General features: G+C 40.6%; 1 protein-coding gene and 1 pseudogene across 54 annotated transcripts in view; one reads left to right on the top strand and one right to left on the bottom strand.

The window, feature by feature from the left end:
• Positions 1–26,934, top strand: part of Kcnma1 (potassium large conductance calcium-activated channel, subfamily M, alpha member 1) — a 712,823-nt gene that overhangs the window by 676,605 nt on the left and 9,284 nt on the right. For 27 of the 54 annotated variants that reach the window (XM_017315884.2, XM_017315873.2, XM_017315871.2 and 24 more), the window contains 4 exons: positions 14,189–14,383; positions 16,739–16,857; positions 19,242–19,466; positions 21,753–21,781. In XM_017315884.2, the coding sequence (XP_017171373.1) occupies positions 14,189–14,383; positions 16,739–16,857; positions 19,242–19,466; positions 21,753–21,781 (568 nt within the window). Of the gene's footprint in view, positions 1–14,188; positions 14,384–16,738; positions 16,858–19,241; positions 21,895–26,934 lie in introns of those variants that run through there. The other 27 variants (XM_017315878.2, XM_017315876.2, XM_006518603.4 and 24 more) reach the window with 2 other exon arrangements.
• Gm46443 lies at positions 6,996–7,404 on the bottom strand (annotated as a pseudogene).

Below are 26,934 nucleotides of genomic sequence, written 5' to 3'. Positions count from 1 at the left end.
CATAGCCTAGAGAAAAATCAATCTAGGAACTTAGTACTTGTTTTTCATGTTTCTTATTAGCTGCATTGGTTATTGAGGGCCTAGAACTATGTAACACTTCAATAACACAGTCTGATCTTTTAGACCACAGTGTGGGAGAAACAGGTTTAGGTATTGGAGCAAGGCATATCAACAGGCCCACTGACAGTGTCCTTTCCTGTCATCAATCAAAATCCTAGCCAAATTATTCCAGACCTTGCTCTGTTATCTAGGATGAAAAAACTCCAGTTGAGGTCTGGCTCAACACAGACAATTAGATCCAGACCCTTTGACAAAAAATGCTACCTGTGATGTCTTTGTATTTCACGCCAGCCTTCATTTATGAAAAAGAATGTAGTTTGGTCAATTACCAAAGCCCTAACTAGGAAGAGCTAAAATGAGGTTCCACCAAAGAGCAGGAGCAGAGGTAAGACAACCACAGCCTCCATCTGCAGGCACCATCACAACGCCTACCGACTTTAAAGCACATGGAGTAACTGGGACAGTGTGGCACAGGGTCAAGGCAACCTGAAGCGTCTAGATCTGATTCACCACCAGCCCTTGTTTATCTTTTCCATTGTCTGGAAATCAGTTGAGACCAAATGCTAATTAAGCGTGATGTGAACAACTCCTTATGTCTTTGTAGTACTTGGAGAAGGACAAAGGAATATGAAGGTCTTTCAACAAGCAGGCACATGTGACAACAGAGCTGTAGATGTGTTATTTACATGCCTGTAGATGCATATATATATGTATATATATATATATATACATATATATATATATATATACATACACATACACATATATATACATACACATATCTATCTATCTATCTATCTATCTATCTATCTATCTATCTTTATCTGATTACTCATTCTGTCTCCTGAACACATGCGTGTACTCATGCTTAAGAACAAAAGTTTTCAACCTATGTGTTGAGATTCCTTTGGGAGTCAAACAGCTCTATCAAAGGGGTTGCCAAAGACCATTGGAAAATCTAGATATTTACATTATGATTCATAACCGTAACACAATTACAGTTAGGAAGTAGTAATAAAAATGATTTTATGGTTGGAGTCACTAAAACATGAGGAAATATAGTGAAGGGTTGCATTATTAGACAGGCCTAGAACCACTGTTTAGAGAGATAAGACCCGGGAGCTTTTAGATAGATGAGTCAGAAGTCTGTAGGAGAGATATGTCTGTGTTTTCATGTCTCATATGAACTGGTCTCTTGATGTCAGAAATAACAAGATTTGTATTACTAAGACTGGAAAACATGTTCCTCTGAACCATGGGTCCTCCTCCCCTGCTTTCTACCTGTACTATAACTTCCTGGAGTGGGGCAAACCCTGGGTGAGCCTTATGGTGAAGGCTGAACTGTCAGCCCAGGATAAGCTGCTGCTCTTCTAGAGATGCCAGCTATTTACTGCTCATGATGCATCTCTTATACTCCATCCAAGAGCCCCCGTTTCTTCTGCTCACAAGCAGACAGGCAGTCCGCAGGTGCAGCCAGGGCAGATGGGCTAGCAGCAGTGTTATGTCTGAGCAGCAAACAGCAGGATATTGTGCTGGACTCAAGAACATACCCCTTGCTGCTACACCAGGCAAGGCAGATCCAGGAGAAAATAATTGAAATAGTTCTCATTGCTCGTGAAAGAAAAATACTAAAAATAAAAAATCCACACTATGAAAACCAGCAAATATAAAAAATGGCAGATATGACATGGAAAATGACAATTTTAGTGCAATTATAGACGAAAGGCAGAGTGCCATTAAAGTTAAGGCAATGTTATTAAAAAATGTGTTAATTTTCAGTTAAATTTTCTATAAAAGACCAATTAGTTTAAAAGGCTTGACAGCATTAACTGTGAAACATAAGCTCCAGTAATTATACTTAAAAAAAAAAAAGTAGAGAGAAGATGCTCTAGTGAGGTGGAGCTGCACAGGCGGGGGCCAGCACACATTAGGCTAGGTGGCACTGCAGATTCAGCTCTTCCTTCTGCAATTCCTCTGCCCTTGTTCCAGCCTTTCACGATTTTGCAGTGTGTCCTTACAAGACCCAAGAGTCACTCATTGCTAGAGGTCAAGGGAACCTCACACATGATTGAAGGCAGCCCTCCCTTATTAGAGATGAGAACACAGGAGCAGAAAGTATGGGCATATTCTAAATTGGCTGCATCGGGAGTTAACTGTTCTTTTTTATAAATTATAATTCATTGAGTACTGGTTGCATATGGGAAATTACACAAATTGTCTTGTTTAACACTAGTCTATAAATTTGTGTTTTTCTTTTTTCTTCCCTATTATATGGATGAGGGGTCAAGACCATAGAAAACTTGGGTAACTTTCCCATTATCATAGCTATTGAGTAGCCAAGAAAGGATTAAAGATTATACTGTAGGGCATGGTGAGATGGTTTAGAGGCAAATGCACTTGCTGCTAAATATAATGACCTGAGTTTGATCCCTAGGTCTCACATGAAGGAGAAAATAAACTCCCCCAAGTTGTTCTCTGTCCTCTACCAGTACCCCATAGCACACACTTACACACAAATAAATAACATAAAAAATTTAAAATCTCATAATCAGGATGACAGCTTACTCTACTACAAAGAAAGCCTTCCCAAGAAAGTGTCTTCTTCTCTTCCCAAGAAGCGGCCTCTGAATTCTTTAGACTGCACAGGTGTCCTGGCTGCAGGTAACAAATAAGAATCAAGTTCATCTCCCATTTGCTCCCCAGCCACCAAAGTGACACAGGATTGGGCAGGACATCTGTGAATAATCTTTTCAGTCTACAGGTTTCATGCAGAAGAGTCTCCTAAGGCATTCATCACATCTGTCATGGACTTGGTTCATGGTGGGGCATAGGAAAGTCTGGAGAGTGTAGGAGCACAAGAGACAAAGGTTCATGCATGCCCTTCACAGTCTACAAATCCTCTACACCAGAATATTCATTAATCTACAAAATAATTGTACATTCTGGCTTCTTTATCTTCTGCAAGGATAGTCTTTGATAGTATTTGGAGTCCTAGTGTGTTTTGCCTCATGATACTGAAACAGACCCTTCCTCTTCACCTAGTCCTGTATGAAACCTTGTCACCTACTTTCAAGCTGAACCACTCATGGACCATTTTGAGACACTGTCTTTGAATTACATGTAAATGCAGGCCTGGAGACTATTGACTACTCAATTAGTGCCAGTGTCTCTGTATAAATCATTTAAATACATGCTGAGGTAAAATCCCAACAATTCAACCAAACTACGTCCTTCCATGTGGACCTTATCTGTATATTCCAACAGGTAACTCTACCATACTCATTGCTTAAAATAAACAGATTGCAGTTTCCACATGGAGATAGATAGCCACTTTTCTTTTGGAAAATTTAGGAAGCACAAGAATATAGAAAAATATTCAAGTGGTTTGTATTTCCAAGACTAAAGAAAAGTGTTTACTATTTTGGTATGTGCAAATATATATATGCATTTTTTATAGATAGATAGGATAGACAGATGGGAATAGATATAGACAGACAGACAGACAGACAGACAGACAGACAGATAGATAGATAGATAAAAAATAATAGCTAAAACTTCCAGTTTTAAATATTGGTTAATTATTTCTTTTTAGGTAATATTTTGTTGAGAGAATTTAACATGTTATTTTTTTTTAAAAAAGTCACAACTTGCAAAGCTCCCATAGGATTTCGTGATACTCTCTTTTAAAATAGACCACAATCTTTTACTTTATTGAGGGGTAGTTTTAAGATATTTTGCTACAATAATAGTCCCTTTTATTAGCTTTCAATTACTATAATAGATATCTGAAAAAATCTACAGCAAGGTTGATTTCATGGTTTTGGAGGTTTCAGCCCATGACTGGTTGGCCTGGCTGCCTTGGGCCTTCATTGGGCTTTCACTTTGGTATGTAGCAGAAAGAGATTAAAATCCCACAGTGTTTTGAAGGATGTGTTCTCAATGATGAGACAACTTCCCTCCAGGCCTCACCTGTTAAGGGTTCTACCACCTCTCAATGCACCAAGCTGGAGACCATACATGGGCCTTTTGTACACATTCCATATGGAACCTTTAACACTCAAGGGTTATGCGTTTTGTACATGAGTCTTGGAATGAATAGCAGTGCATTTGTTTGAGGCAAACCTACTGTATGTCGAGCAGATATGAACATTTGTGAAGCTCATGATAGCCTTTCCTAATTATCTCCCCAGAATAAGTGTGCCCACACGCTCCTATCATGGGTATGCAAATGCCATCTCATGTCTGTGGTATTCTGTGCTGCCATTTGCCATTTTCCCTAGGAGGACCTTTAACTGTGTTTATGATAGCTTTCAATATATACACTTTCATTTTTAGTTAGTCCTGTAAATTTTATATATATATACATATATACATATATATATATATATATATATATATATATATATATATAAAATTTTCTTTTGATAATTTCAGTTTTTATCCCTAAAGACTTCTTGCTGTATAAAAAACTATCAAAAGAGATGAATAATTTAGTTGTATTTTTAATGTTTTTGATACTTCCTTTCCTTTTTGAGAATTTAAAATGAACATTTTCACAGTAGAAAAACCTATGAAATAAATAAAATGGAAATTTTTTTAGATCAAGAATTTGTTTTTACAAAATACAGATGTATCTGTCAGTTCAGATCTATGTTTTTAACATAATTTTTAATCGTAATGCATATGAGATTCTACTTTAAAAACTTTTACCAAAATGTATTTTTGCCATACTATAATTTTCTCAAAACATGTTAACATATGCACAATATACCTCATATAACTGTTTTGTTATTAATTCAATCATTGTTATAGACAGTTTCCCCCAATCCACGTGTGGAGAAATCACCCTTGTCCAGTGATGTGTGATGGTTTCTGGACTGGATCAGCCAACCTTCTCTGTAAAAGCCTGGATGACCAGACTTTTCACTTCTTAAGAGCTGTAGTGGCAGCCATGGCTACTTCCCTTAGCTGTTGTTATCCTGAAGTAACTGAAAGTATTACATAAACAAATGAGCATTTCTGAGTCCCAATAAAAGTTAATTAAAAAAAAAAACCTGACAGTGGCTATAACCAACCCTGCATCTTAATAATTATAACCACTGAAGTATGCATTCTTGTTGATAGAATTTCTAATCCTAGCCATAGTGGCCAGAAAAAGTTTACTGTAAAACTTGAGCGGAAATATAAAGCTCTCTCCAAAAGTCACTTAATGTAATTGTATCCAGTTGTCTTTTGAAGTCCATGTGAAACCTACAGTTAGGTACAGATCAAACTTAGCTGACTAGGTGTAAAATAACAAGTAGCTCTGTCCCATGTTATAAGAAACAGAGGTGGTCTTTTTTCCCTAACAGTCTTTCTTTGCAGATGACTCTTACTGTGGTTCATGCTTTAGAGCAAAAACAATTCTTTGTAAAATATTTACTCAGTTTTAAAATTATGAGTGTGTACATGTCATTGTGGGTAGGCATGTGCATGTGAGTGAATTTGCCTGTAGAGGTGTGGGTGATCAGAATCCAACATAGGTTCTGAGTAGTACATGTCTTTAACAATTGAACAACACCTCTAGTCCCCACACATGTACCATTATTCATGTCCAGAGACTGGTAATAAAGAGATTGACATTAATTATTTTATATACTTTGGATGATATTCTCCTTCTAACTTATGATCTTATTGTTGTTGGGATATTTTTTCAAAGCATTATTTCTAGGCTCATCAATTCATTAAATATCCTCTTGATAGTTCATTGCTTTATGGCCTCATTTTTCATCATGCTACTCACCTTAGGAAAGCATAATTTAAAACACACACACACACCAATTTATAGCATAGATTTATTCATTATAATGCTTTTGTCTTCGAACTGCTTTTATATTTTCAGGTTTATTCACGACATTTTTTTTTTTGCGTGTCATAATCAAATATCCCTTATATTTAAGTAGTCTCTATTCTAAGTTTCACTTGGATCTTCATCTGCTGCTAGACATTCAGCATATTTAGACCCATAGTTCTTAACCTGTGGATCAGGACCCCTGCAGAGGTTGAATATCAGCTATCCTGCACATTAGATATTTATTTTATGGTTCATAACAGTAGCAAAATTACAGCTTTGAAGTAGCAACAAAAATAATGATATGTTTTAGACTCACCACAGCATGAGGAACTGTAGTAAAGGGTTGGGGCTTTAGGAAGGCTGAGAAAGGCTGATTTAGAGGATCCCCTGAGACATTGTGTAGTTGCTATTGTTTGTTACATTTTATCCATAAATAGTTGGAGCTCTTTTGTAAATGTTAGCTATTATCACAATATACTGAACTCAGCATATTTTAGAAATTTTCTTATAATATATTTTGTTGTTCTGTTCATTTTGTATAAAAATACTAATATGGCATTAATTTTGTTTTACAATAGATCTGAAAATTCTTTGTTATTTTATAGATTCTTTAGCTGATTATGTTGTTATACTGTATATAACTACATCTGTACTTTATTATTAATTATTATTATTATACCTTTTCTTTGATTCTATGATTACCTTTTACCATTCATCTTTTGGTATATAGGTTAATATTAAATGCTTAACTGTTTATGTCTAGTGATGCTTAAATTTGTAAATAGTTCTGTGTTTAGCTCTAGTTAGTGTTTAATGGTCCCCTCTATAAATACACTCAAAACTGATATTTTAAGTATTAATATCTAGAAAACCTTGGTATCTCTTGTTTTTCTCCTTGTATAACCAGTTTTAGTGTCATTACTTCCTCTCCCCACCCTTCTATTTCATTTTTTGAATTATAACATTCACATTGTACTAATAGATGATTTTATGTTGTCATTTTTCTTTTCAGAATTAGTTTTGACATTTGTACTCAGTTGTATAGTATTTTGTTTGTTTAGTAAAGTTTTATTTTCTCAAATGTACATTTGATTGACCCTGTTCATGCATCTTCAGTAGCAGCTGGGGCACCTCCACCCTTTGTGTTTCTGGTGTGAATGACTTGGGCTCTGCTTTGAAGCCAGCTTGATAAGTCCTTCACTAGGCATCTCCTGAAGGAAGGGCTGCCCTGACCAAGGAGCTGCGAATCTTCAGTCTCTCAGACAGCACAGCTGGAGAACTAAGCTTGTAGCTGGGTACTTCCTTACAGAGTTCATATTATGCAGATTTGTCAAACAAGATGAGATTGCTCAGCTTATCCCTAGCCTTGCCCTTGGACCACTTCCTTTTTGCCTTGCACCAGTTTTATTTACTGGGTTTTTGCCTTTTTTGGCTGACTTTCTATCATCTTTCTTCTTGTCATTCTTGGGCAGCACGGTGAAGCTCAAAGGAGTATGCCACCACTGCAGCATCACTAAGATATGGCGGGAAAAAGCTGCACTGTTTTTTAAGTGACAAGTATGACAGCCTTTTGTGCATTTACATTTGCACATGTGTGTGCCTTCTTGTGTGTGAAAGAGGCTAACAGTCAATATCATTTGTCTTCTATTACCTTTCACCTCATTTTGTGAGACAGAATCTCCAACTGACACAGGATCTCAAGGATTCCAGGAACTGGGAGCATGGGAGCTTTGGGGTCATCTGGTTTTGTCTTCTCAGTACTAGGATTACGGGCATGCACCAACACTTGTCTTTTTATGAGGAGTCAGGAATCTGAACTCAGATAGATCCTCATGCTTGTATGGTGGATATCATTGACTGAGCTGTTTCTCCAGCCTCATGACAGCATTGCACAGTCACATGTCTTGATATACCTCTCCAGTATTTTCAAACCTTTTAAGGTTAAAAAAAAAGTCAAATTGTATTTAAGAAAGCTAGTTTTTGCTTCTGAGTATCTTTTAAAAATCAAATGAATAGAAATGGCAGGCTGGAGAGTTGGCTCAGCAGCTCTGGGCTTCATACTGCTCTTGCAGATGACCAAAGTTCAATTCCTAGCACCCTAGTGAGGCAGCTCCAAACTGCCTGTAACTCCAGCTCCTGGGGTCCAGCACCCTCTTTTGGCCTCCACAGGCACCTGTACTGTATGCACAACCCCTCCCCACAATAGTCTAAAATGAAATCATCTTTAAAAATGAACTGAATAAATTCTTCAGTTCTCCAAGATCCAGAATCATTCCAATTGTTTTCACAAATTAGGATGACAGTTTTATAGTCTATAGAGTCCTTGGAACAAATCTGTCCTTTCAAACTTAGTTGGCATTTCGTTCACATTTGTTATGGGAGTCCCATTTACCTAATGCTGTTCCTTCTCTTTTTTTCTAAGAATAGGATTGCTAGTCACTTTCTTTCTTCATTTAATAATTTAAATCCAGATATTCACTGGGCACAGGGCTTGGCATGACTCTTGTTTCTTTGGTGAAGCCCTGGGTCTGCTTCTTAGGTTCATGCTCCATTTTAGGAGGGGTGGTGCTTGTGTGATGAAGTGCTTTCTTGCCTTAGTTTCTTGAATTATTTACATGCTTTTAAAATATGGCACTACTGTTTAGCATATCCATCACTGTCTTCAGAATTTGTCAGATTCTGGTTTTTTTTCTAGGACAATAAAACACTCCCCATTACTCTCTCTCTCTCTCTCTCTCTCTCTCTCTCTCTCTCTCTCTCTCTCTCACACACACACACACACACCCTCTCTCTCTGTGTCTACATATGTGCCCATGTGCATGTATGCATGTGTGTGCTTACATACTTTTCAGTTTTACAGCTTATTACTCCACAGATAAGAATTTAGCCATTACAAACATAATTATCTTTTAATCATGTAATTATCTTTTAACCAGTTCTTTTAAGAAGTGTTTTATTAGAATATTAATAGACTATAAAATTCACCCAAGTAAACAGTTTTATGTTTTTTAAGCATATATAAACATCCCCAAGAATCCCTTTTAGAACATACTCATAACTTTCGAGAGAAATCTGTCCTCGTTTTCCTTACTACTTTAGCTACGCAGCCCTGAGCACCCACTGATATTTATATCCATCTCTCTAGAATTGACTCTTTTGGATGTTTCATATAAATAAAAACTTACTTTGTTTTTATGATTCATCCATGTTGTAGCATGTATCAGTGCTCTATTTCTATTTATGCACAGATAATTGATTCCATGGTTCTAACAGTTGGGGATGCATTCACTAGCTGATTGCCATTTTATTTGTTTCTAGCCCTTTGTGTCAATGGCAAATGATGCCATTATGAATTTCTCTGCTTGGGTCTTTGTTCTGATGTGTATTTCATTTCCCTTGGGTATGGTTAGGGTTTGTGGATCCTGTGGTAACTCGAAGTTTACCAACTAAGGAACTCCCAGACAGGTTTCCAATGGTTAGACTGCTTATTGTCCTACTGGAAGTTTATAAGGGCTTCTGCTTCTCCACATTCATACCAGTTCCTGCTATCTATCTGTCTCTTGTTTTATCACAGCTATCCCATTGGGTAAAGACAATCTCTCACTACGACTTTGGCTTGTGTCACCCTGTGGCTACTGATCCTGGGCCTCTTTGGGTCTTTTGATCACGTGTCAATCTTGTTTTGAGGCCTCATCCTTTTTCTGTTTTTCAAATTTATTGCTTTTTGGTAGTTGTGTTATTGGGGGACTTTAAACACTTGATACTACTCCCTTATAAAATGCACTTTTCTCCAATATTTTTACTAATTTTACAGAGAGTTTTTACTTTCTACATACTCTTCCCCCATAAGTTTAAAATATTACAAGATACAAAAACATTCCAGGAATGTTCTGGAACTGTATCATGTTTATGGGTTTGCTCTTATTCTAATTGTATCTTCCAATCCATGAACATGGGATATCTTTCCACTTATTTGGATTTCATTCATATCTTTTGTAATTATATATAGATTTCAGTACACCAGCCTGTGAACTCCTTGAACAAACTTCTTCTGAAGCATCTTCCTTCTTAAGTTCTTCTTGTTTATTGAAAGTTTATAGGAGAAGGGTTTGTACATTTGCTTGTTGATTTTTGTACCCTGAAATCTTCCCGAACTCCTATTACTTATGATCATGTTAGTGCGTTCCTTGGGACTTTCAATACAGTGCCATGCCACCTGCTAATGCACATAATCTTCATTCTTTTCCAATGTGAATGCCTCTTTTATTTCTTTCAAACTGGCTAGAACCTCCAGTGCAATTTAAGATTAAAGTCATGAAAGTAGTTCCTTTTGATCCTAATTATAAGGGGAAAACATCTGCCCTATATGCTCCTTAGTATATTTTTGGGTTTTTTTTTACCCATATGTATGTATGCGTGTGTGTGTGTGTGTGTGTGTGTGTGTGTGTGTGTGTGTGTGTGTATTTATATATATGCATATAATGAATTGTAGTCAGTTCTATTCCCCTCTTTTCATTTCTCTGTCCCACTGAAACTCCTTGTCTCCATAGTTCTCACTTCTACTTTTCCATGTTCATTTTGTCTGTGGCCCACTCAGCTTAATTAGGGTTTCTTACCCAAGCTTGAGTCAGAGGATATTTACTAGAACAAGGACATTTGCCTGTGGCTACACTACTGAGGAAAATGATAGCCTTTCCTCTAACAGTTTTTAACTGCCAATCATTCCTACAGGAGGGGTGGGGTCTCTCTGGTTCCTCCCCCTATCCATGATGAAATATTATTTGACTCAATTTTGTGTAGTTCTTGTGCAGATGACTATAGCTGTCATCAATAAGTGCATTGACCATGTTACATCTAGAAAGTTTTGTCCTTTCTCGTTCCCTGAGCCTCGGAGGAGTGTTATAGTTGTCCCAGTCAGACCGCATCACTCTACTGTTGCTTACTTTCTGGTGACTACCTACTCAATCAAACAGATTCATCTGCATTTTATCTTGAAAACTGTTTCCTTCTGAAAGAAAAAAATGTCCCTCATTTCTTTATATTTGGGTAGACGGTGTGTCAGCAAACGGGGTTATGAATGTTTGCCATCTATGTACCTATGGTTGGATTTATCTCCTGGCCAGTGGTCTAGAATGGTGATTGGAGCAGAGAGGCACCTGTAAGTTTTGTGTTCAGCTCTCCCTTATTCACCATGGTAGATGGGACTCGGGAGGATATTCCTCTGCTTCTGAGGGCAGGGGATCAGACTATAGGGAAAACTTTGGGAAATATTAACATGCCATTGGTAAGTGTAATCAGGCTCCAGTATGTAGTCTACAGGACCTTCCCTGTGCTCTTCCTTAGTCTAGAGCAGCAGTTCTTAGTCTGTGCATCACAATCTCTTCAGAGTCATAAGGCATATCAGATATCTACATTATGATTCATAACAGTAGCAAAATAATAGCTATGATGTTGCAACAAAAATAATTTTATGGTGGGGGGGGGGTTACAACAACATGAGCAACTGTATTAAAGAGTCCCAGAAATTAGTATGGCTGAGAACCACTGGTCTAGAGAGATCTTGGGCACTGAGGCTGATAGAGATAACAGGTACAAGGAAGAAGGACAATAATGGCCCTCCAGCTTCTAGGACAAAAACTGCAACAGGAAAGAACTGTCAAGGGATATTTGGGGATGAGAGTGACTGTCTTCTGTCATCAACAACAGTCCCTCCCCCAGTGTCTCTGGGATCAGGTCAGTCATATTTACCAGCACTTCCTGGACCCTGAGTTTCTCAGTCCTTCAGGTGCTAAGAATTGGGAATCCTATATATGCTCTGATATTCAATTTTATGTGTGATGACACTGAGACCAAAAAGGTCCAGAACTCTCTAAGGCCACAGCTTCTGAGAAAAGCATTCCACTATGGGATCCCGATCAAAAACAAAAACAAAAACAAAAACAAAAACAAAAACAAAAACTCAGAGGATTTGGTAAGTATGCAAATACTGCCTTGCCTCTGTGAGCCCAAGCATCAAACTCTGACTCCAAGGAGACAATAAAATGCAGTGGCTGGGCTGCTACCCAAAGGAGGGCAGTCCCTGAGACTCCAACCCCCTTAGCCATCGCATATGCATCTGCTCCCTTGGGTATCCTAAGCTCTGCTTGTTCACACCAGGGAACAGTTGAACTATGAGCATACATTCTCAGCTGGATAGCCTGCGTGTAACTTTACCAGCATTCTTTGCAGTCAGAATTCTATGTGCTCTTCCTTTGAGTGTTTTAATAAGGAACATAAACTTAATACTAATAACCATGCTGATTCAAGTGACTGTAAACACTGACGCTCAGGACAGGATGACACAAAGCTAGTGACAGAGTGAGAGGAGCCCTCATCCCAGTCTGCTTTGTTCTCAGTGACCCACTGTCAGCTAAACTTTCCAAAAAGTTGCAAGTTGCAGCTAAGGATGCACCTGCCTTTTCTTTCTTTCTTTCTTTCTTTCTTTCTTTCTTTCTTTCTTTCTTTCTTTCTTTCTTTCTTCCTTCCTTCCTTCCTTCCTTCCTTCCTTCCTTTCTTTCTTTCTTTCTATTGGTTCAATTTCTTATTTTTTTTTAATTAGGTATTTTCTTCATTTACATTTCCAACACTATCCTAAAAGTCCTCCGTGCCCTCCCCCCTCTTCTCCCCCGCCCCCTTTCTTGGCCCTGGCGTTCCCCTGTACTTAGGCATATAAAGTTTGCAAGACCAATGGGCCTCTCTTTCCACTGATGGCCGACTAGGCCATCTTCTGCTACATATGCAGCTAGAGACATGAGCTCCAGGGGGTACTGGTTAGTTTATATTGTTGTTCCACCTATAGGGTTGCAGATCCTTTAGCTCCTTGGGTACTTTCTCTAGCTCCTCCATTGGGAGCCCTGTGTTCCTAGGCAAAATGATGGACCTGGATGGCATCATCCTGAGTGAGGTAACCCAATCACAAAAGAACTCACATGATATGTACTCACTGATAAGTGGATATTAGCCTAGAAACTTAGAATACCCAAGATATAAGATACAATTTGTAAAACACATGAAACTCAAGGAGAACGAAGACCAAAGTGTGGACACTTTGCCTCTTCTTAGAATTGGGAACAAAACACCCATGGAAGGAGTTACAGAGACAATGTTTGGAGTTGAGACGAAAGGATGGACCATCTAGAGACTGCCATACCCAGGGATCCATCCCATAATCAGCCTCCAAATGCTGACACCATTGCATACGCCAGCAAGATTTTGCTGAAAGGACCCTGATATAGCTCTCTTGTGAGGCTATTCTTGGGCCTAGCAAACACAGAAGTGGATGCTTACAGTCAGCTATTGGATGGAACACGGGGCACCTGCCTTTTCTAACAAACTCACAAGGCACATAGAACTCCAAAAGCCATGGCCAGGATTGGGTTTGATTTCATTGAGATACTTTGCTTTCTTCTCATGGAGGAAAATAGAACATGCCACCTTTACCTGGTGTTTTCTCACATTCGGCTGGGCAACTTGTGCTGTTTTAAGGTTTTTTGTTTTTTGTTTGACCTTAATTAATATTTTTAAAGCCCCCATGGCCTTCTTCCGGACAGGAATGCTACTATATTCCAGGTGGGAGAGAAATGTACATGTAGGGGAAAGTTCTTTAATCACCCATATTTGCCTCAGATAGCTGAGGCTATTTGCAAAAAATCTAAGACATGCACACTAAACTACTCAGCTCATAGGTTTATGCAGCTGGTTGATTGGCGAGGCCTTCTGGGTCCAGCCATTATCAAAGCCTACGATAAGTCACTGAGTGTGGGGCATCCTAGATTCTCTGGGCATCTCATTCCATAGAGAAGGAAGTTGTGCCATTTGTGGGTGGCCTCCTAACATATGGGTGACAGGCTCTCAGAGGTTGCCCTTCTTTGGATAGCAGCCCAGGCATGCTGCATTTATTTTGTCTCCAGCGTCAAAGTTGATGTTTAGGCTGACAGAAGCAAGGAAGTATTTGTATACCTGACAATAGTAGGGTTTTTTGGGGGTGGGGGGGTGGGGGGCACCTTTCTTTTCAACTTCCTTTCAAGAAAAATCCTCTGAAAAGAATTTTTAAGTAAGGTTTCCATAGTAGAAGCAGTGGGAGAGAAAAGACCGAAAGGATTGGAGGCTGCTGTCTTTTCCCTTCCCACAGACAAGTATTCAAAAAGACAGGCCAGAATCTTTCATGGGAGATACTAAGAAAAGTTGTAATTTGGACATCAATTGTGATTTTCGGTGTTGGCTTAAGAATGCTTCTCTTCTACCTTCTTTCTCCAGACATACTTCAATGACAATATCCTCACCCTAATACGGACCCTGGTGACAGGAGGAGCCACACCAGAGCTCGAGGCTCTAATAGCTGAGGAGAATGCACTTCGAGGAGGCTACAGCACTCCGCAGACATTGGCCAACAGGGACCGTTGCCGAGTGGCCCAGTTAGCCCTGTTAGATGGTCCCTTTGCAGACTTAGGGGTGAGTCTACAGCTCAAATAACTCCTGAGTCCAATGTCTGTAGCAAGTATGATCTGAATGACCTATGTTGGATGGTGACAAGCTAGGCATCTGTGTGTCTCTCTTCCACTGTAATAGACTAAAGAGATGGAATTTATGGAGCCTTAGTTACCAGGACCCACACTTTATACAGAGGTCTTCCTGCAAATTCACCTACCAGATCTTTGCTCTCTGGCAACTGAGGCGCTAGGGCATTTGCACCAAGGCATCATGGCTTCGATGCTGAAGGCCTTTCCTCCACTGCTGCCTTCCTTGGGTATTTTCTTCACAGAGATGGAAGGGGCAGGTGCTAACACAACACAGCCAAGGTTGTTAAGCATTTTAGCAGAGTCTTGATACTCAGCTTTGACTCTACCTGAGCATGGGGATTCTTGGCCCCAAACCCTGGTACCATAGTTTTGTATCTGCATACTGTTGACACAAAAATTATAGCACTCATCTTAAAGGGAAGTAAGAGATACTTTATTCTAGAGCCATTTGGGAGGTTAATGGCTAAGGAACACATCTTTACATACTACAAATTCCTTGTTTTCACATGAAGACAGTTTCATGAAGTTGCATAGTTTCACAGAACCAAGGAAGCTAGAAATTGAGGCAATTTTAAAATTCATCAGTAGATACACCAGAAGCAGATACAGCAGGCTGAGAGATTTCCTATAGGCCCTGGATGCTGTCTGGTAACATTTATAACTTTTGGGCTGGTGGCACTTAGTGGTCTGCTAATTAATAAATTTTGAAATGTTTGTATTAGTCACAAGATGTTAGTTCTGACAGAGAGCACTTCTGACAGGGCAATCGGCAGCTGTTGTAGAGGGCTAGAACCAGCCCAAAGGCAATGAGCTTCTGACGTTGCAACGTTCTAATCTTGCCAGTGTATTGAAGTTCTGATCAGTCACTGGACTCTATAGACACAGCTTCATTTGAGGATATTTTGTTCATAGTACCATCCAGGTTCTGGTGGGATTTGAAGCATCAAGACCATCATGTGTATCCAGCACCATTAGCCAAAGTGGCAGGGTCTCAACCAGCACGGTAGATGTCTTGATGTCTCTAATTGGTCTTAGGGTTTCTGAGTCTGGACCCAGCCACTCTTTCCCAGGCTTCCTTTAGTGGAGGAGAGGAGAGCCTCTGTTTGGATTCTGTGTACTCCCTTGGGTCAGGCACTTTGGGAAAAGTCCCACCTTGACTTTTATTCCAAATTCACCTAAAGAAGGAGTTTTAGGAGTGGAACCGTGAGTCTTCGGGATATTTATACTTATTGCACAAAAAATAGTGTTCCCCAGAATGTCCCATTGTGGAGAATGTCTTGTTTTGTAACACACCAATGTCTCCTTGTGGGCTAGGACCTACATTAATCTGGGGCCATTTTAAAAGGAATTCCATAATCAGTGGCTCTTTTTTATTACTTGCTTACTTATACACTTGAATCAGACTTGTGTTTTCAACAATTGTAAGATGTTAGAACCTTTTCAGTCTAATATGATGCCCATCATCCTGATTCCAGCTATAGCAAAGATATACAGTTAGTCTCTCTGTTCCTATTTAATTCACTCCGTCATGCCATTCTGAAATAAAGTCTGCTTGGAGTCATGTGTCTGCATGAAGCCCAGAATTTTTGATTCATTTCCAAACAAGAACACTGTTTTCACCTTGTGCACCTTGTGAGTCGAGCCCCAGAACTTGGGATGTGGTTGTGAACTGATTAGTACCTTGAATCCCAGTTATCTCGCCTGCAGACTCCCACATCCTCATTCCCCTAGACATCTCTGAGGTCTGCAAATTGTGCTTTTCACACAGTCCTCATCTGAATGAATCTTCTCACCATAGGACTTACAGGGGTCTCTTTTATTCTTGCAGTGGTTTTCATTATCACTTGGGCAGTTTTGACATCCCGGTCCCATCACAGTGGACACAGCCGAGTTGGGGGAGAAATAGAATCCTTGCTTCCTTTGTAGGGTTCCTTTCTTCTCTCTGGCAACACAATTGAGACCCTCCAGTGTCACACACACACACACACACACACACACACACACACACACACACACCCAACACACCTCAGGTAAGGGAAACACAGAGGTTTTTTGAGCTACAGACAGACCTGTGGGGACACCAGAGGAAGCTCCTATGGTTGTCAGATCCCCAAAGTGAAAGTACAGAGGGTCCAGGTTGTTAGCCACACTGACATCTTCAGCCACAGTCTCTTGGCGTAGACCCTCCATCTCCAGAGACCAGGAAACAAGCTTCTCTTTCCCCCAGACCTTGATTCCCAGGCAAATAAGAACTGATGTTCCTCTCACTCCCTTTGTTGTCTCCCAGGATGGTGGTTGTTATGGTGATCTGTTCTGCAAAGCTCTGAAAACATATAATATGCTTTGTTTTGGAATTTACCGGCTGAGAGATGCCCACCTCAGCACCCCCAGCCAGTGTACAAAAAGGTGAGTGTGTCTTCCCACCCTGCCATCTCACCTGAATGCAATGGTACCGATGCCTTTCCTTGTCTCCTCCAGGCAAATGTCATTGTGTGCATGTCTTCAACACACTGCTTGCATCAAATCTAATACTGAGCTGAGGACTGAAGAGAAACATTTATTCTTTTAATTACTAATAGTACATGTGAAGCCATTGAGGGAAGAACTTGTGCTTTGTAGAGTCCCTTACCATTTGTAGGTCCCTTACCATTATAGAAGTCAGAATCTCAAGCTCTGGTCCCATGCATTTCTTCCTTGGTTGCTGATTTGTTTCCTATAGCTGATATTTCAGCTTCATATATTTTAATTGACTCACTTTCTTTCATATATATTTAAATTTGTGTTTTTTTCTGATATGACTTAATTTAATAAACTCATAACAGGAAAAACATTAAGGATGCATCTTAGAATTACTCAAACCTATGAGTTTGTATAGTATAGTCTAAGAAAGAGGGCCATAGAGGTATTTCTCAGATCTATAGATTACAATTAGCTGAGGGGTTAAAATAAAAATACTATGATTACAGTCATTTCAGGTGTGTATAAGGTAAAAGCATTTGTGTACATTTAAAATTATATAACAATGTTTATATATTTAATGCTTGGGAATTACAGTGCTTAGCCAGAGCTAAAAATTGTTACAGACTTGCAGGGCAGTAGGTGTGGGGGAATAAAGGGAGTGGGGGAACGAACTCCTGCGACATGCCAGGGTTCTGGTGCTCTGGGCGGGAAGAGTGCAGCATGCTTTCCATTTGGCCTGGGTGGATGTCTGGCAGGGGATGGACAAGGGGCAGTCCAAGGTCTCTGGGCCCCATGGAGGCCAGAGATAACAGGTTCTCAGTCTTGGGCATCTCAGATGCAGCTGGACACTGTGGAAGAGCTGAGAACAAAGTGGGGGCCCTTGGGGGTGGTTAGGTCATCCCCAGGGCCGAAGGGAGGAGAGGGCAGGGAGAGAGGGGCAAGAGTCCCTGGTCTGGTCCATGGCTGGAATGCAAGAAGGCCTTCTGGCAGGAGGTTTCCTCTTTAGAGGAAAGCCTATCCCATCTTTTAAGCACAGCGGACCTTGATGAGCAGAGACAGTCTATGGTTTTAGAGTTTTATTGTAGAAAGGCAGGGAGAAAAAGAGAAGGTAGAAAGAAAGAGAGAGGTGGGCCATGGCCACCTGGAGAGAGGGGGAAGGGAGAAAGAGAAGGAGGGCTAGAGATGAGAGTAGAAAGGTGAGAGCTTAAGGAGAGAGAAGGGCCAAGCAGCCCCTTTTATATTGGGCTGGGCTACCTTGCTGTTGCCAGGTAACTGTGGGGAGGAGCATACCTGGCTATAGTCAGATAACTGTGGGGGTGGAGTCTAGCCAGAATGCCTGGAGCTTGGGGCTTTATCTACGTGACTTATAGTCACAGAATTATGGAGTTGGGGGCTCTGTGGTGTCAGGCACCGGTCACTGGTCACTGGGAACATGGCTCACTGTTCCATTCCTTGTAGAGCTTTTTACTGAGACTCTATTGGAGCAAGCCAAACAGGCTGCCTTTCACGGTCCCACACAGACTAATGTTTTTCTGTACCTTGGTAAGTAGGAGATTCACCTACAGAGTTTCCAAAGACCAAATTACAGAGCCCCACCCTGGGGCTTGTGATTCAGTAGATCAGGGAGTCAGGTTACTAAAATTTTTTTCCCTTTTGTTTTTAGTTTGCTCATTTGTTCCTTCCTTTCTTCCTTCTTTGCAGTGCTAGGGAATGAACCTATGGCCTCTCGAGTGCAAGGCAAATGCTCTACCACTGAGTTATATACCTGGGAACAACACCCAGCATTTTTCTGAGGTTGCTGGGAGTCTCTGAGACCACACTTTGAGGTCCATTGCTGCAGAGGCAATGAGCTGATGATCACTGTAGTTGTGGGGGTGTCAGCCAGAGAAAGCCTGATCTAATCGTCAGAGGGTTGGTCAAGCTCTCACACCTAGGGAGCTATTTGGTTAAAGAGGTACTAGGTATGACAAAAAGAGACCCTGCGGTGTGTATCTGTGACTGTCAAGACGTTCTAGAATGGAAGTTACAGTGCAATTGTGCGACTGTCGTGAACTTGACCCTTGTACGTTTGGCCCATATGAATGATGGTGTGGCTTTTCCATTACCAGCTCTAACTTTGCATCTTTGCCTGCCCTTCTAGCTGCCTTGTTGAGTTAAACATGAAGATTTCCTTTAGTTTGGAAGCAAATTTGAGGCGACTGGAACAAGTAGATCATTCAGTTCCTCAGATAGATCGAAGCAGTCAGGCAATTAGTTCTTTTAGGTTACAGGAGAGTCCCGTGGTGTGCCTGCTTGACTCAGCCTGCAATACCTTTGCTTTCTCTGCCTAGGTACGTCATCACCAATCCTCCCTACGAGTTTGAGCTCGTACCAACAGACCTGATCTTCTGCCTGATGCAGTTTGACCACAACGCTGGCCAATCCCGGGCCAGTCTGTCTCATTCCTCCCACTCCTCACAGTCGTCCAGTAAGAAGAGCTCCTCCGTCCACTCCATCCCGTCCACAGCAAATCGGCCGAACCGGCCCAAGTCCAGGGAGTCCCGCGACAAACAGAAGTACGTTCAGGAAGAGCGGCTTTGATATGTGTAGCCACCGGCACCCGTGTGTGAAACTGTATCTGCTACTCATTTCCCCAGTTGGTATTCCAACAGAGTAACTTTCCTGCTCCCTATAGTCCCCTCTTTTTTTTTCTTTTCTTTTCTTTTTTTTTTTTACACATTTTGCATATGTATGATAGTGTGCATGTGGTTGTCATTTTTATTTCACCACCATAAAACCCTTGAGCGCAACAGCAAATAAGCAGACGGACCAAAAGTTATTTATGCTTCCAGGGGGAAAGTAACGTAAAGGCATCCTCCAGACATAAATAGCTCACTGCAGGGATGAGTTCACAGGTTAGAAGGGAGCACCTGAGAGTTAGGCAACGGAGGTTTGCCTGATTTATCAGGATCATCAGGATGCTTTGGGTTTTGCGTTTTCATTTTTTGTTTGTTTTCTCTCTCTCTGTTTTTATACACAAACAATAAGTTAGCACACAGTCGTTTGAAACAAGCAACCAAAAAGCAATGAAAACGCATTGATCGTTTCCACTCTGGGCTGAGGTATCGCAAAACATTTGAAAAGCTTTCCAAGTGTGCGCAAAAGATGATCAAGTATCTGCTTGTTGTGAGAGAGCGTCAGAGACTTTTTTTTTTTAACGTATTCACCAAAGCCTTTTTGTCTCGGAGCTAGCGTCTTTCAGGTGTTTGAGTGAATGTTTCTAACTTTAATGCAGAGAGAAAAACAGGTTTCCACTCCTGGATGTATCAAATCTTAGTCATTTCATTTACCTGAAAAAAGGCTTGATCACATATTAAACTGTTATTCTGTCTCCTTATGCTGCCATAGGGATAGCTAGTTTTTTTCTTTCACTTTTGACATTTGGGATGAAAAGCCATATGTATCATAAATATCAGATGTAAGTCATTAAGAACTGCCTTCCTGGGACTTTTACATCCTTTAAAAGGTGAATCACTTACCTTATGTACAGAATAAATAACACTCAGAAAAGAGCAAGTATTTTTCCATGCATTCTCAAGGGACCTTTTTACTCCCCTTTGTTTGACTAACGAGGGCCCCGATGCCAAGTACAATTCAGGCTGGGGCAATGGTAGAGCAGGAAGGAGACACCCAGTGATAGATAATGGTTTCTTGTAGGAGCTGACGTGCTCAATAAATCAGAATGTAGGAGGATAGAGCCACAGTTGATTCAAGAAAGACAAAAGCTAGCGACCACATTTAAATTGCTGGCACAGCTGCATGATGCTCTGTCCCAAAGCAGATGGCTGGCAGGAAAGGTCTAACATAGGTAACCCTCTTAAATGTACAGCCAATTCCTATAGGTAGATGAGAGACAGGGGAGAGAGCTTCTCCCTTCATTTCAAGATTGGAAGGAGGCGGCTGCAACAGTAAGCCAAACACATTGCAGTAGTTAATTTCTTTCTTTTCTTTCCTTTTTTTTTTTCTTTAAAAAAAAAAAAAACAAACCTGTTATTCATCAAGGGAGGGAAGATAGATAGATACCTTTTCCCCAATATGCAACTATCAGATGTTTTATGCATGCAAATTATGTTTTAAGAACATAGTTCTGAAGAATTGGCCAACTTTACCATAACCAAATTCTGGTATGGGTAGACTAGCCTTGGGCTCATGTGAACGTATTTGGGATATTTATTTAGAAATCCACTGATAGAACAGGGGGTAGAAAGGAGGGGGGAAATCTGTCATATCTTTAGCATCTCTTTTTAAAAGGTGTTTTTATGGTGAATGTTTTGGGTTTAGATTTTTGATCCCCTGTCCCCTCCAGCATGATGGTTTTGGAGATTTGCTTGCTGTGTGACTGACAAGCACTTTTACTGACAAAAAATGGTGAGGCTCTGTCAGAACCTCCACCTCACCCCACACCAAAGACAGGGGCAGTGCAGTATTCCAACCAGCAATGGGTGGGCAGTCAATGTATACATGTAAATTCAAAAGTCCTGTGAGTGGAAGTATTTTTTTTCAAATTATTTTTGTCCTTATGTATTTGATTTATATATGACATCTAGTTATCTCTTTATATATAATTATATATATAAACCATATATATACATATATATATAAATATATATATTTATATATATGTATACATGTCCCCTAGTTTTGGATCATGAGAGATCTTCATGCATTCTTTGCAAAGGAGGTTATGAGGTTACGCCTTCAGAACATTGATAACTATAAGAATGTGCCAGTTAAAGTGCTCAACAGGAAATGACAGTTTCAAAGCATTGTAAAACTCACATAGCTTACTTCTCTCTCTAAAGTGCAACAAGGATGACTAGAATGGGCCAAGGTATGACAATTAATGGTTCTGCATGACCTAGCCACTGCTGGGGGTTTTCTTCTATAACGTTGTCCTTGTGAAACTTTTGTGGAATTAAAAAAAAAAAGGAGTTACAAATTTTATTCTGTTATTGTTTATTTTTATTTAAATTGTTCTGTTTGTGGTTCTCTTTCATTTGTTTTGCTTCTCCACCCTCCCCCTTTCTCCTCCTCTTCCTTTCTCCCTTCCTTCTTCTTTTTCTTCCTCCACTTTCTCAATTGCTCAGCGCAATGAGGCTGTGCTGCTGCTATGGCTAGATCCCTTAGAGTTTGTTTTGGTGTTCTTGGGGGTCGGGTAATTGGGGGGTAACTTCTCTCCATCTGGCTTGCCTTCAAATCTGCACGTGGCCTCCCTGCCCACCTCGGTACCTTGCCCCAAGTCCAAAAGCATTTTCCCATTGAGAAACCCAGCTTCTTCCACTGGCCCCATCACCACTGCCCGAACCCAGCCCCAACTGGTCTGTTCACATCTCTGTGTTGATCTTGGCAAGACCCACCAAATCGAACAATGATGCCGGTTGATAGATGTTTTTGTAAGACATTCACAGCTATTCCATTTGGCAAATGTGCTTCTCTGTTAATAGTTGACCCTCCTTTGGTCTGTAGGAGGAGGGTTATTAATGGCAAATGCATTGGTCTGTTTTCCTGTTTGATCAGAAGGAACCAAAGTCAAAGCTGTTGAGCCCCGTGAATCCACTTGAGAGCACATGCCAGGTTCTGAAGGAGCTGATGACTCAGTCTGGACAGAACTCACACGTGTCTCCTACCACCTGCCATTCAGACATTTGTTAAATCTCAACCACAAACGGGGCAGACAGATGCCAATCCAAAGTGTCTTTTTAATGCAATTGATTAGTGGCTCCAGTAGATGAGACTGTAACTGACTGGAATGGGAACAGACTGTGACATGAGATGAAATCTGGGAGTTTTCTCTGGACTTTGGGCACATAATCCCCACTGGGTAATTACAGATCATTGAGAATTGATCATGAGTGACTACTGATATATCTGGTGGCAACGGGATCATGGGGGATCATGGTGACCTCTCTTTTATTAGCTGAAACTTCTATATTATACTCTTCTTAATAGAGTGAAGACATTCCTCCACCATTTACCATTTGACTCGAAATTCCCTCTTTCAGGAGAAGAGAGGCTCCTTTAGGAAGGAGGCGCGTGGGTTCTTCATGTATTGTCTCTGCCCTACTTCTTCCTTGCCCAAACTAGAAACAGACAAGGAATGTTAGAAAGTGAGAGAACACTGTGAAAAGAAAAATGCACATATTTTATAAGAATCACAGCTTGAAGCTCGGTGATATCCCCAGTTCTGGAAGAGAAGCAGTTTGTGAGCCATTCAGTTTGCTTTGGTCAGGCTTTGGAAAGGGCCAAAGTGAAGTGAGTTTGGAGAGTATGAGGAAAAGCTTTGCGCCAACTGTCTGATAACTGTGGAATTGTTAATATCCCTAGAAGCTGCTATTGGAGTCCTTCTCAACTCCAGTTGAAAGAGACCCTTGAACTTTCCAGTCTCCCCTATATTTTGGAGATGTTTCCAATTCCATTATGAAATTAAGGCTTATGGCACAGGATATTAAAGTAGGCACACACAACACGTATTTGAAATCATTTTCCCATTTCAAACTCTCTTATAATTTATCTGCATCCCCTTGGTTTATTCTTGGAAAAGTAGCCATTAATGCCTGAGGTGTTGACACAGCTGATTTGCTGGTGTCAGACTCTTGGAGCCAGATTCTGTTTCTAAGCCAGGGAGACAAGCCCTGTGAGCTTAGGGACTAGAGAGACTGACTATGCCTGATGGCAACATTATTGAGATCCTAGGTGACCAGAGGAACCTTTGACTGACTATCTTTCAGCATGGGGAATGCCTTAAAGGTGTCTATATCCCAATAGAGACAATTATATCAACCTTCCAGGTTCCTATAGCAACAGACTCCTTGAAGAACAAGAAAGTACAGAAACTTCTGGGAGCAAAAGATAAGACAGGGTACAAATCAATTTCTCCACCAGCTTCCATCAGCCAATCCCTGCTTTGACACAATATGATAAGGGAGTAGCTGTAGGCATCTGTCATTGAGCTGGATAAATATCTCCCATAAGGAGACTGCACATGGAAGTGAGCAGAAGAAACTCCATTACCTAAGAGGCAAGAGTATCCTCAGGGTTTGGCTGGATGCAAGGATGGACAGTCAGAGTGGTCCATTACAGAGAAATGAGATAAAAGGAAACTTGTCAGAGTCTGGTAGAAACTGTGCTTATGTTTCAGATGGCTATGTTCTCCTGAGGTAGAAGAGGAGGAGGCTGGATGCATAGTTTTGCCTGGGAGGCATCTGGTTTTGTAAGTGTAGGGAGTTTACCACACTGCCTATCAGAAATGTAATCCAGGAAACCACATAGAGTTGCCCTTACAGATTGGAGCTCTTTGTAGCTATTGCTGTCTTCTCCTCTGTATCCAAATGGGATCTTTCCCTTCCATGCCTTTGCTCTCAAAGCCTCAGCTTGTGGTGCTATGGAAAGCCAGTTATTCCACGTGCCTTTACTGTGTTATCAGCTCCCCACTTCAGCAGTCTTTTCTGGGGAGTAGTTATATGAAAAGGCTGATCACAACACTGACCAACCACAGTGCCAACAAAAGTCCTGTGTTCACAGTGCGATGGTTTTTCCCTCCTCTTTGGGAACTTTAGGTAATTCAGCCCTTCTTTACCATAATAACTCTCTAAACTCTTGTTCTAAACCAATCATTTCCTTATACTGGCAATTGAAGACATAGGTGGTTTTCCACGGGGCAGGACATCCTTCACATGAAAACTGCCATCAGAAACAAGGACCCACTACCTCACAACCCTGAACTCCCCAGTATTACACCATACTATAATTATTATAGTAACTATTCGGCCTTACTTTAATTCACCTTCCAGGCAAAGACTACCCACAAGATCCTCCTGAGTCACCTCTATGGCAACAATCTACATTCTTCAGGCTAGCCCCCAACTTAGACACCTCAGGTCTCTGCTTCTGGCTCCTCCATTGAAGAAGTTCATTTGCAAATACTACATTCAGAAGGTGTCACCCACTCCTACATCATACTTATACCAATACTAACCTTAAAGCTAATGCCTAAGGCAGCCATCACTGGTACTCTACCCAGCAAGTTACATCTGTAAACACATTTAACTCTCATGATCAAACCAGATGGAGGGCTTATGAGAATCTTCACAGGACAGATATGGAATATGAAGAACACCAAAGTCTATGCACTAATCTTAGCCATTGTAATACAGTGCCTGAATCATGAATAACAGTAACAAACTTAGCAAATATTATTTGCTGACCATGTAGCTGAATGTGTAGTAAGTCATTGATACCTGTTCCATTGATATAGCTAACAAGATTTGGAAGAGTATTTTCTCAACCCTATTCTATAGAGAATGATTAACAATAAGATACTTTGCATAACCTTTTCAGAGCAGATAGTATGTGAGAGAGATCCAGGTATACTTGATACTAGTCCACAAGCTAGTGCCATTTCATTGCCCCCCCAACACACATAGTGTGTCCAGAGTGTACTTAGTGGCTTAATTGGCCCACTGTGTGACACTCACAATAGTGTAGCTGTCATTTTTACCTCCAGTTATTTTCTCAATTTTATTTTGTTACCAGCCTGCTTATCACATATAGGAACATGTCATTTCCTTACTGTCTCTAAGTGCCTTATGACAAAAGCTCCTTAGAGGTCACACAGTGTCCTCAGAATGAGGTCATCATGTATATATTAACCACAAGAAGTTTATGAACAAACAGGGGTATTTTATTTTGTTTTGTTTGCGTTTTGATTTTGAGTCTGGTACCAGGAAGGTCCCCAGAGATCACAGAACCTCTTGTCTCAGGCATGAAATAAGGCCACAGAGAACAAAGATAAGCCAAGCATTAGAGTGGAGTTGCCTTAACTACTTCAGTACTTATTAGAATTCCTAGTTTGAGTCCTCCTTCTAGTGTTCACTTTTGTACTTCTCCATTGGCACAGCTTTGTCCTTAAATGGCAAGATTCTGTGTGCCATATTGTCCCCATATTACCTGAAGGACATTACACAGAAGCCTAGTGACTGATGACCATTAAAATACAACCCCTCTGATGCTGTTTGGGAGACCTTTGTCCCCCAAAATTTTAGACACTGTCCAGAGCATCTCACTAGTTCGATTTCCTCAACATCTTACTTGACCATGCCTCCACAGCATAGACATTGAGACACTGGAATTAAACAGTGTCCTGTCAGGAACAATGAGAACCTCAACTCCTGATGAGAAGGTGTTTGCCTTCAACCCTTTCCTTGCTTGAAGCTTCATTCTCAAACCACATGGGCTAGACTGACTAGGTTTTCTCTTTTGGACAAGAAATGTAAAGAGAAAGGAGCTTAAATGAGGCCAATAATGTTGTCTTTCCTACAGGCAGTTGGAGGAAATTGATACTCTTTCCATGGTGAAAGGTCAAAATACCCCCTTTGAATTGAACTGTAAATACTAAATTCTCAACAAGTATTCTCAGCAGCAGTTGTAAAAATTTCAGCAAATTGCAGCTGTTTGGTTTTTCACCCAAAACACATCCCCCCCCTTTCCATCAGTGAGACTTACTTTTCCTACCTTACAACCCAGCACTAAATCCCTTCAGCAAAATCGTTCCGGGTAACTATTCGGCCAAGAGCCAAGGGCAGCTTGGGCAAACAGCATAAACACCAGGCTCCTCTCTGAGAGCCATCTCTGCACATAAGCTGTTTGAGGAAGTCATAGTTGGAAATTGTTTCAGAGACCTGGCAATGCTTTTAAAACATGATAACTATCACACTTTACTCTTCTCTGAAAGGTTAGTTTAATCGTAGATCACAAAAAAATTGGTTTCCACAAATGCATAATGGTTCATCTATGTCACACTTGAACTAAATGGTTTTTTAAATGGAGCTGAAATTATTTTGATGTGTACACAGTCCCAGATTTCTATACAACCTTTTTTAACCAGCCCATCAGGAGTCTTGCCTCTAAAGCCTCATTAATAATTCAGATGTGCTGATGACTTTAAAAGATCTATGGAATTGAAGCTCAGGGAAAGAAAAAAAAAAA

The sequence above is a fragment of the Mus musculus genome, chromosome 14, assembly GCF_000001635.26.
Source record: "Mus musculus strain C57BL/6J chromosome 14, GRCm38.p6 C57BL/6J".
Taxonomy (NCBI): domain Eukaryota; kingdom Metazoa; phylum Chordata; class Mammalia; order Rodentia; family Muridae; genus Mus; species Mus musculus.
This window is presented reverse-complemented; position numbering and strand designations above follow the sequence as displayed.